The sequence below is a fragment of the Phyllobates terribilis genome, unplaced genomic scaffold, assembly GCF_046119375.1.
Source record: "Phyllobates terribilis strain yellow unplaced genomic scaffold, ASM4611937v1 Scaffold_11__3_contigs__length_659146591, whole genome shotgun sequence".
In the NCBI taxonomy this organism is placed as follows: domain Eukaryota; kingdom Metazoa; phylum Chordata; class Amphibia; order Anura; family Dendrobatidae; genus Phyllobates; species Phyllobates terribilis.
In genome coordinates, this window is record NW_027362771.1 from 418,848,928 (window position 1) to 418,860,956 (window position 12,029).

The window sequence follows — 12,029 nt, forward strand, 5'->3', positions numbered from 1 at the left end:
ATGAGCTTCAAGTGGTAGTCACCGGAAATGGTTTTCACTTCAGAGGTGTGCCCTGTCAGGTTTAATAAGTGGGATTTCTTGCCTGATAAATGGGGTTGGGACCATCAGTTGTGTTGTGCAGAAGTCAGGTGGATACACAGCTGATAGTCCTACTGAATAGACTGTTAGAATTTGTATTATGGCAAGAAAAAAGCAGCTAAGTAAAGAAAAAAGAGTGGCCATCATTACTTTAAGAAATGAAGGTCAGGCAGTCCGAAAAATTGGGAAAACTTTGAAAGTGTCCCCAAGTGCAGTTACAAAAACCATCAAGCGCTGCAAAGAAATTGGCTCACATGAGGACCGCCCCAGGAAAGGAAGACCAAGAGTCACCTCTGCTTCTGAGGATAAGTTTATCCGAGTCACCAGCCTCAGAAATCGCAGGTTAACAGCAGCTCAGATTAGAGACCAGGTCAATGCCACACAGAGTTCTAGCAGTGGACACATCTCTTCAACAACTGTTAAGAGGAGACATTGTGCAGCAGGCCTTCATGGTAAAATAGCTGCTAGGAAACCACTGCTTAGGACAGGCAACAAGCAGAAGAGACTTGTTTGGTCTAAAGAACACAAGGAATGGACATTAGACCAGTGGAAATCTGTGCTTTGGTCTGATGAGTCCAAATTTGAGATCTTTGGTTCCAACCACCGTGTCTTTGTGCGACGCAGAAAAGGTGAACGGATGGACTCTACATGCCTGGTTCCCACCGTGAAGCATGGAGGAGGAAGTGTGATTGTGTGGGGGTGCTGTGCTGGTGACACTGTTGGGGATTTATTCAAAATTGAAGGCATACTGAACCAGCATGGCTACCACAGCATCTTGCAGGGGCATGCTATTCCATCCGGTTTGCGTTTAGTTGGACCATCATTTATTTATCAACAGGACAATAACCCCAAACACACCTCCAGGCTGTGTAAGGGCTATTTGACCAAGAAGGAGAGTGATGGGGTGCTACGCCTGATGACCTGGCCTCCACAGTCACCAGACCTGAACCCAATCAAGATGGTTTGGGGTGAGCTGGACAGCAGAGTGAAGGCAAAAGGGCCAACAAGTGCTAAGCATCTCTGGGAACTCCTTCAAGATTGTTGGAAGACCATTTCCGGTGACTACCTCTTGAAGCTCATCAAGAAAATGCCAAGAGTGTGCAAAGCAGTCATCAAAGCAAAAGGTGGCTACTTTGAAGAACCTAGAATAGAAGACATATTTTCAGTTTTTTCACACTTTTTTGTTAAGTATATAATTCCACATGTGTTAATTCATAGTTTTGATGCCTTCAGTGTGAATGTACAATTTTCATAGTCATGAAAATACAGAAAAATCTTTAAATGAGAAGGTGTGTCCAAACTTTTGGTCTGTACTGTATATATGTTGTGAAATACCTATACTAACTATAAACAAGCAAATCTCTCCCTGACTGAGCAGCAGCTCTCCCTACTCTGCCGGATTCCGGGGTAGACGGTGATAAGCATAGCGGCACCAGGTGTTTTATAGACCTGATGACGCTGTGCGGCCAGCCAATCACTGTAATGCCCACAACCAACATGGCTACGGCATTACAGTGCGTGGCAAGCAATCCCTGCATGTTCATTGGCTCTCTAAAGAGCGCCAAACATGCAGGGAGGGGACCCGAGTTTCTGCTCGAGCAACCCAGAAATACTCGCTGAGCTTGTCGAGCACCATGATGCGGCGAGCTCCTTCGCTCATCACTAAAGCAGAGCTTTTAAAAAGTATCACTCCATCCATCTCCTAGCATTCACATCACCTACTCAATAAGGCTCGGATTCACATAGAATTCTAACAAATTTTCAGTATAGTGTTTCACTGCATGTTTTTTTTTTGTTGTTTTTTTTTTTAAAATATACCTATGTTGGAATAACAAAATACTGTAACTACACCGCTGTTTAGCTTTAGTGCTTTTACATAACCTTTGGGGTCAGTACCTTTATTTATAGCGCTTCAATAACTCCAGGAACAACACTGTTACAAAATAAAAATCAAATAAGGTTTGTAAAAACACAAATGAAACGCATGGCTTCTATATATGGGCAGGGACAAGTCTCATTCAGACTACACAGAATAGATTATACAAGAGGTTACATTTCATGTGTGTGTAGTGCCAATTTCTATATACATCACATTTCATTGCAAGTTCATTTTTGATCAAAGCTAAAGAAAAAAAAACCGGCAAAATATTTTATTAACGTTTTATCTGAAAAACTAGAAGTTCTTTACAATTAACAATAAATATAACACTATTAACATAACCACAAATGACATCCTAAAATATTTTCTACCAGTGTTGTTTCGATAGATAACAGAGTACTAGATAATTCCTTCACATCAGAGCAAGAAAATAATTGCCCACAATCTGTGGCGACAACAATATAGGGAACTATTTCTGGAAAATACAAAAAAACAGGTGAAATATTTTTACTTTTAGCTTTCCTGCCAACAGGCTCCTTGGCTTTGACCAATCCTTGAAAAATATATTCATAAAATTGTGGTAAAAAGAAAAAAAAACTTGACCTAGTCTTTTGAGGAGATAGAACAATCACGCTTTATACTGGAATGAACACCAGAAATATAATGCAAATATGGAAACTATCCCACTATACCAGCTTTAGTCCGGATTACGGTAACCTCGGCAGTAAATAAAATGTGCGCAATTCTTTGTATGAATGTGTTTGTTTTGTCCAAAATAGAGGTAAAAATGTCTAAATGAATGGAAACTAACCATTTAGTGGAAATGAAAGGAAGCAAGAAAAAACTATTTTTGAATGGAAAGTCATTAAAGAGACATTTGGTTTAATACATATTTGTATTTCCTATTAAACAATAATTCTAGAGCATCTAATCTTAAAACATTGAGCTGTGCTGTTCTTCTGTTATTCCTCCTGGAAACGTGTACCCCAGGGGGCAAAACCTATTGACAAGGGGAATATTAACACTCAATTGTCAATTCATACATTTCCAGAAAGAACAACAGAGCAAAAGTTTAAGAAAAAAATGCTTCAAATGCAAGTATTACCTAAAACAGAGCAGTCAGGAGAAACAAAATGTCTCTGCATATTAATTGTTTAAAACAGAAAAATAAGGGAAAAAAAACAACTCACACCAACCAAGATCATTAACCCTATCACAGCTCCTTGACAAACATTCAGTGTTCATGGCTCATACGCGGCACATTGGTATACTGGCAGCTATTAATATATAGGCACTTAACATTCTGCATTTGTTAGACTAATGTTTTCTGAATTCCAGTTTACAGTTCCTTCCACTTAAGCTAAACAGAAATAATGAATGTGACATTTGCAGAAGAGGTGAACTAAACACCGCACAACACATCTGGCTTCTAAAAAAGCCATTCCTGTGTATGCAACATCAAAAAAGAAAGAAAATGGCTCAGCTGCTAACATTTCAGTGCAATCTTTACAGTACAAATCTAACAAGCACTCAATGTGTCATATGGAGAACAGTAGAGAACAAAAAAGTCTGGCTTTAAAATATGAAACTAAATGTATGAAGTGATTTATTTTTTATTTTTCATTCTTTTTGTTCTGCTAATGGACAATGGTCACACAAGTGGTAGAAGCGCCCAGTAAGCAAATACCACGAGATTTAACTTTAGCTTTCTCCATGCCGTGTGGTGTATGTCCACGTGGCCACAAACTGTAAAACATTACTACTGTTCTCAAGGCACGTAGATGGGAACATAGGACTGCCTGCTATGAACAGTAAGTGAAGTGACCAGCCAGCACCCATGTAATACAGACATTTTCAAAACTAACATTTGCAATATAGGAAAATCTGCAATACGAGAGAAAAAAAAAAAGTTTTTTTATAAAGTGCCCACAATATACAAACTAATGTTTGTCAGTATAGGAAATTTGTGCTCTACAGTCCACCCCTTTGGGAGGTTAGCATTGAAATTAATGACTTCATTGAAATAAACAACAGTTCTCAGGCCTTACAGCAACAAAATCCTCCATATTCCATTCTAAAAACAAAACTAAATCCTCGGGCAATGTGCCAACTTGACAAACCATTTGAAGGAATTGAATGGATAGGATGGAGTTCACAGGAGGGCATCCGATTCGGCTGGGCCACTACATGAGGGAACAGCTGGGATCCACTGGCTGGTGGGACTGAAAAGCAAAAGGGGGAAATAAGTGGAGTCTAAAATGTGCTTTTATAACATGTATGTGTGCAGCACGGTGGCTCAGTGGTTAGCACTGCAGCCTTGCATCGCTGGGGTCCTGGGTTCAAATCCCACCAAGGAAAAATCTGAGAGGAGTTTGTATGGTCTCCTCCCACACTCAAAAGACATACTGATAGGGAATTTAGATAGTGAGCCCCAATGGGGACAGCGACGATGTATGTAAAGCACTGAAGTATATGTTAGCGCTACATAAAAAAATAAAGATTATTATTATGTGGGTCAGAGGCACTCCTGGAAGCCAAATCCTCTCCCCCCCATACACATTAGATAAAACTCTGCAGATAACTGGGAGGAATATGGGTTAAACAGACGGCAGAGGGAATTTCACCACCAGATAATGTTATTCTGCCAGTTGTTCATGTGTATGGAGGAGTTGGGAGAGCGATCGGCTAATCAATGTTATATTTATGGTGGCCTTCCCTTAACAGTAGACAGCAGGTCTACGCAACGCACTGCTTTTGAAGGCAGAGAAGAGCTGAGGCAGCACCACTGCCAGCAGATGATGGATGTATAACACAGCCGAGCCCGCACTGAAGATGCAGATCAGACATATTATGCCACATGTTAGGAAGGGGTTAAAAGGAAACCTGTCAGCATATTTTTACATGTGGAAGTAACGGTATGACTGTATAGGCACGTGTTCCCCAATATAAAGGACACCCATTTAGTAAGTTCTCAATGTGCCAGTCATGAGAAGTCTAGTGTAGAAGCCATATGTATATCAGGCTGAAGCGCACAGGAGCCGTGTCAGTGCAATGACTGCAGCTTCCAAGTACAATGACACTCCCCATGCACGTCCAGACTGAATCGCTTGAAGAGTAACCCTCATTAGCATTTTATTTCATAAAACTATAATAAACGTGCAAATAAACAACCATGTACTATAATGTATCTTATCTTTCTCCACCAGGACTTAACATTCATTCTCAAAATTACTGAGATAGGAGATGGCAGCTGCTACTGATACAATTCTATGTAGATTGTAGGGAGAGGAGGAAGGAGGAGCTCTGCCTCTAGCTCCTCCCATCTACATAGAATATTATCAGTAGCAGCTGCCATCTCCTCTCTCAGTAATGGGAATTCCTGTCCTCACTGAATACAGATTTTACCCAGGAATTGAGAATTTTGATAATGACTGATCAGTACTGGCAGAGAAAAAAAGCAAATCTCTGATAAGATATATTACAAAGTGGCTTATTTTCATATGTACTATTGATTTATGAAATAAAAAAAAAACACAATGGTTAGTCCTTAAGGCTTCTACACTAGATTTCTCACGACTGACAAAAAAAAAAAAAAAAAAAAAGATCTTTATATTGGGGGACGAGCACCTTCACCTCCTTACCACTACTTCCATATGTAAATAATTGCCAACAGACATAAATGAAGTAAGTGGTGATGGAGCCTATATATAAGTAAATAACTTTTAGGCCACGGCCCCACTATCAGTATTTATTCAGTATTCGGTCAGCATTTTTTCTCTGGAGTGGGAGCCAAAACCAGGAGTGGGTGATAGAAACAAGTCACCAATTCTGAATTTATTAACACCTTTTCTCTGATTGTTCCTCTGCTGGTTTTGGCTCCTACTCATGAGAAAAAATACTGACCGAATACTGACCAAATACTCATAGTGGGACTGTGGCCTTAGACTTAAAGCAAGAATTCTAGAGAATATTTTCTTAGATTTCTGCTCTTTACTGTTCCCGTTATTTCGCCTGTATGACTAAACTGACAGCTGGGTGTTACCAGTTGGAGGTGTGGCTATACACAATGCCTGTCCAATCACTGCTTATAGACATGCCCCCACTCAATATTCATACATTACTAGTAGAAACAAAAGAACTGCACAATGCAGCGCTACAGGAAAAGATAATCCAGTATTATTTAATGAGGAGTACAAGAAAACTATGAAGATCAAAAGACATGCAGTGCATAAAATATTAACTAATTGCCATGCAATGCTTAAAAAGGACCTTTCACCAAAATTTTCATGTTGAACTGAACACACATGTAATAGTGGTTGTAGAGTTTTAACTCACCAGGTGCCAAAAAAAAAAAACCCAAAACTTTTATTCCACCCACTTGGAGTTAACAAAAGACAAAAGTTATCAGAACGTTGTCACTGGGGACGTATACTTCTCCCCCTTGTATGATGCTGACCAACCATAAGCAGACAAAACAAGCAGAAACCCTCCCCCCCCCCCCCCCCAATACACTTGCACAGAGAAACCTGATCTAAAGGCCCCATCACACATAACGAGATCGCTAGCGAGATCGCTAATGAGTCACGGTTTTGGTGACGCAATAGCGATCTCGCTAGCGATCTCGTTACGTCTGACAGGTAGCAACGATCAGGCCCCTGCGGTGAGATCGCTGATCGTTACAAAGCTTCCTGGACCATTCCTGGGTCGTTGCTCTCCCGCTGGGCAGTGTGCATTGCTGTATTTGACACCTTATCAACAACCTCGTTAGCGATTCAGAACTGAGACGTGTAGGCGTGCATAAATTTGACTTTTCTGCGCTCCTCGTCCCCGATTGGTGGTCACTACTGCGTCCTTGTTTTTTTCAGATCCCACCAGCGTTCTCCGTCTGTGACTCCACTTTGAAGAAATCAGGCATCTTTGGCGAGGTAGGTATTGTTTGGGGTCTCAAATGAGTTTCCATTTTTAATGGAGGCGCAGTAGAGATCCCATCTGACCGGAGACGCAGTGTTAAACCAAGGCCACCCAATCAGAACGTAGTAGCGTCCACCAATTGGAGATGAGGGGGGGCGCGTAAAAGTAATTTTATGTACGCCTTTCTGACACAGTACAGTCCCTATCAAGGTGTGGATCGTTGAAATAGCTGCTGTGTGAAAGCGTCCCAACGACCGCCGAGATCGTTGGTTAGATCGCTGGGGCGGCCGAGATCGTTGGGAAGTTGTGCATGTTTGACATCTCCCCAGCAATCCCAAAACCGTGACGCAATAACAATCTCGCTAGCAATCTCGCTAGCGATCTCGTTATGTGTGACAGGGCCTTAAGCTGTGTTGGGGGGGTAAGGGGGGGGGGGGGGAGTGTTCCTTCTCCGGTGTGCTGCTGCTAGCTTATGATTGGTCAGTATCATACAGGGGAAAGAAGTACACGCCCCCAATGAAAACTGATAACACCCACTTGGACTTCAATTTTAACTCATTAGGTGCCAAATAAATATAATTACTAATATTTTTGTAACAGAGGGGCGAAATAAAAAAAAAAAGCAAAAAAAATTATATATGGTTTTATGCTGCATTGCAGCCACTTTTACATCGTGTGGCTAGTTCAACATGAAAAATTGAGACTTTCTTGCACATCAATATACAATCTATAATGGTTCAATAAATTTACATTTGGCTATAAATTGCATACTGAAGGCATGATGGCTACTTGCACTAGGGGGGCAGCATGCACATGCTGATCCACACCAGTGGCCTCACCTGCAGACACCTGCCTGCTGCATCATGACACTAAGCAGCATTTCTTTTTCTTTCTTTTGGGCTGGATAACAGTTACAGATTAACAAAACACGGAGAAAAAAAAAAACATGGTTTAAGTTTTTTCGTTTTACATCTTATCAAGGTTTTGGATTTTGCCCATCAATGTATTTTAGTACCTTAGGATGAAATTCAGGCAATTCCTCATCAAGAAATTCCTCATCCGTTTCCCCTTCGTCTCTCCTTACTCTGAAGAGAGTACGTTCAGCACATTCCTAAGAACAAGTATCAGATAAAGGACATGTGAGAAAATCCACCGTAACATTCCGATATTTGCTTTCCAATGTTCTTGTTGTGGGACAGATGGAGATGGCTTAAGTAATGTGCACATTACCTTGTCAGATTACGGGGTATACGGTATACTCTATACGGTAACAACTTCATATCATGCAAATTGGCTACAGTACCTTCCAAGGTCAGAGTGACTAAACACCGCCTGGTTCAAATCTAACATTGCCGTGTAATGTCAGCAGAGCAACTGGTAATTCAATGTTGTGTCTTAAATGTCATTCTGAAAGCACTCAGGACAGACTATTGGTTGTGTAGAGCCATGGTGGCTCCATGAAAAAGTAGGCAAATATGACAAAAGGGGGGCTCAGACTGGTGATTGTGGACCTACTGTAGACCAGGGGCGTAATGTTTGCGGTTGCAGAGGGCGAGACTGGGCCCATGGAGTCAGGGGACCCGCTGACACAAATTCCGTTTTCAGCTGAATAAATCCTCAGATGCACATTTCAGCTGAAATGTATTGCGATGCAGAAAACCACAAGCTCCCTGCACTGCAATTGCTGTAGAGGCCGTCTGCTAATCAGAGGCTGGCAGCTGACGTTGGGGTGCCATATGTCAGCCACCCAGTGTGCCAGATATGGAGCAGGAAGAGGTTCCTGCGCTATGTGAAAGTGAGGGCAGGTGAGAGGAACAGTTAAAGATGGAGGCATTAATAATACCAACAATAGTGAAATAGCGGCATAAGGTACAAATCGCAAAGGAGGAACATGTACAAGCTCAAGGTAACAGGTTTCTGACCTACATGATCCTGAGCCTCTGCCACTGTTTCATGATTGTTGGTTTCAGCAAATGTTTTGAAATAATAAAGCATTGTTTTTATTGAAGACGTGATTGCTGGGTTTCTGCAGCAATTTTAAATTACATCAGAAAAAGAATCCGGCAATAGCGAGATACACCAGTCATGAAACTCACCTCTCCAGTGGAATCTAACAGTGTCACCTTCACGTCATCTTCAGTTCCCCAGGACTTTTGAGCTTTCCACACAAAATCTGTGGGCGGATTGTGAACAGCTCCAGCACCTGCTGCCCATATCTGTCAGAAATGTACTGCCGTTAATGGTAACAACAAATGAGGGCATCAAAAATTGTGTTAACTACAATACTACAGCGACCTTTATGCATGAAAAAGGCAGTATTAAATGAGGTCTGTGTTGCTCAAAGCAACCATGCAAATTCTAATTTAAAGTGAGAAATGACTGGTTTTTCTGGGCAATGCTGAAATTATTTTTTTGCATCAACCAGAAAGAATTCAAGAAAACTACTAATTCAAGTTAATGATGTAAATACTTATGCCCAAAACCGACAAGTATTCTAGGAGTGGTATTTCTTCTGGTTATCCAATAAAGGTATCACTCCTAGAATACGTTTGTTATTTTTAGGCATAAAAGTATATACAATCCATATAATGGTTTATTGTAAATTCAATTGTACAAACGCATAGATGAAGGTGGCCCTATACAGTTACATAATAAATTCAGCTCTGCCATGTATACTAGTAAACCTATGCCAATCTCCAGTCAGTCACTCATCATTAACCCCTTCCAGAAATATGAAGTACTGTTATGTCATATGTTGGGTTCCAGACTTTGCTGCAAGCTCAAACTGAGCTTCCATTAATGCCAGAAGAGAATTATTATAGCACCGTTAATTCCATGGTGCTTTACATGTGAAAGGCTGCGATACACAAGCAGGATCTGCCTCCAACAGCAGAGCGTGGAGTCGAGTGAAGCACGCTGCTGGTAACCACTTACAGGGGACCTGTCACCGTGAAAAGGAAGTTAACCTGTAGGTACCATGTTATAGAGCAGGGGGAAGTGAGTAGAATGATATTCATTTTGTGAGAAAAGATTTAGTATAACCTGTGTTTTAATCATTTAAACCTCTTTTTTTCTGGGATCTTTAGTCTAGTGGGTGGTCCCATTAGTGACTGACAGCTTTCTTTGTGTAAGTGTGACATAGCTGTCAATCACTAATAGGACCGCACGCTGGACCGCAAATCCCAGAAAGAGCAGAGGATTAAAACACAAGTTATACAGAATCTTTTCTCAAAAAATGATGCCTGTTATGCCTATGCCTTTGTTTTAAATGAAAGGGGGTATTCAGTGTGAGACATGTAATGACTGACAGTCTGCACTCATAAATCACACACAGCTCTGCAGTGAGAACAGATTTAACAGTACAGCAGAGGTGAACCTTGTCTGATTACAAACACAAGAAACAAATTTGCAGTTGTCATCTGACAGTGCTGTCAGCTCTGCTATACAGCCCTTCCCCCATACTGGCAGCCTGCGAGATGGAAGCTGAACAGAGGACTGCAGCCGAAAAGGTTTTGAAATAAGACAAACTTCACTTTTCCTGTACTGCGTTAGCTCCGCTGTACTGCGTTAGCTCTGATCTCACTGCAGAGCTGTGTGATTATAAGAGCAAAGTGTCAGTTATTAAATGTCTCACATTGGTAATGCCCCCTTCATGTAAAAAGCTCTGGAGGCAGATCCTCATGCATATCAGTGTGCGGCCCATAGATCTCAACAGCTCACTTATATTTAAGAAAATTGTGGATTTCTCTGGAATAAGACATTGAATCTCAGATATTTAGAGTATCATTTTATACAACTTCCTATGACCTATATGCCCATATAAACTGCTTAAGAGAATAGATTCTACCGACAAGATTCCCCTTACAGCACGCAGACCTGGGATTTAAAACGCATCTTCCTGCGACACAGTTGTGGGGTGCAAGTAACTTGCCAGGGATCTGCTGAAGACCCCAGTGCCTGTCATGACAGTGATCCTACGAAAACTAGCCTGTTGCTAGCATTCAAAGGACACTGATTTGTTTGAAATATTGCAACAGTACTTCAAAAATACTGCAGCTATAGCATTGCATCATTTTTTAAAGTAAATTCTAATATGATGCAGTTAGCACTAATGACAATCTTTAGCGATTACCGGTAAGTGGTACAATACTCTGTGCTGATAATTCTTCTGGTCCTTATGCTTTCAATTTCTAAGACTGCTACTCACAGTAACATGTTGGCCAGCTTTTAGAGTAAACCGTCCAGGAAGCTTAAAACCAATGTCGGGCAGGCTTCCGTGTTGTCTTTTAATGGTCCATCCACTTAGCTGTTGATCCTGTACGTAATAGAAAAGAATAAATTATCAGCCAGCATCTAATTGTACGCTCTCAATCTAATACCAAAACCCAACACGCACCAAGTCCTGATAGTCTGCAGCTGTCAGGGCATGATAGGAGTAGCTGTAGTTTTGTAACAGCTGGAGAAACAATTGTTTGAGATCTATGCTCCAAATAAGTCAAATTAAAGACACATAAAAATGTTATCTCCAATGGCCTAATAAAAGGAAGATGACATTTTACAAGAAGATCCAGATGTCCACAAATTAGTTGTCTCCAACAAGTGGCTCTCCAGCTGCTCTGAAACTACGACTCCCAGCATGCCCAGACTGCAAATTACTGCCTGGGCATGCTGGGAGGCATAATTTCACAATAACTGAAGAGCCACAGGATGGAGACCACCACTGTACAGAATACACTCCAGTTTCTATACTACAGTACACAATACGATACCTCATTTGAAGTGTTGACAAGCCTCAAGTACTTTCCTTCCGGGTCTATTTCTTCTATAGATACTGGACATGAAGACGAAGCTTCTTGGATGATCTTACAGCCTGGCCTGCTCTCTCCTCTTTCACTCTCGTCTAACTTTCTCTTCTTACCACGCAATGAATGGCTTGTTTGACTTGTGCTGGTCCGGGAAACTTTACATCTCTGAGATGGACTTGGAGACAGCTTCAGCCTAGATGGCACAGAAACAGTAAGAGGTTGTTAGATTGCAACCTAACTTATCATACTTATCTTCCACCTTCTGGTCAACCCAATTACTTTGGTTCAATCTTAATACAACACCAGACCCTAGATTTAAATGACAAATTGGTGATTTGCTGATCAGTCAATTATAC

At 41.2% G+C, this 12,029-nt stretch overlaps 1 protein-coding gene across 3 annotated transcripts in view; it reads right to left on the bottom strand.

Annotated features, from left to right (window-relative positions):
* Positions 1-1,425: 1,425 nt before the first annotated feature.
* Positions 1,426-12,029, bottom strand: part of LOC141166449 (lamin-B3-like) — a 51,645-nt gene continuing 41,041 nt past the window's right edge. Inside the window, exons 7-12 of one of the 3 annotated variants that reach the window (XM_073653130.1) lie at positions 11,638-11,866; positions 11,076-11,183; positions 8,965-9,084; positions 7,884-7,979; positions 7,708-7,768; positions 1,426-4,179 (exon numbers count right to left, since the gene is read on the bottom strand). In XM_073653130.1, the coding sequence (XP_073509231.1) occupies positions 7,730-7,768; positions 7,884-7,979; positions 8,965-9,084; positions 11,076-11,183; positions 11,638-11,866 (592 nt within the window). In that variant the 3' untranslated portion in view covers positions 1,426-4,179; positions 7,708-7,729. The remainder of the gene's footprint in view (positions 4,180-7,707; positions 7,769-7,883; positions 7,980-8,964; positions 9,085-11,075; positions 11,184-11,637; positions 11,867-12,029) is intronic. The other 2 variants (XM_073653128.1, XM_073653129.1) reach the window with 2 other exon arrangements.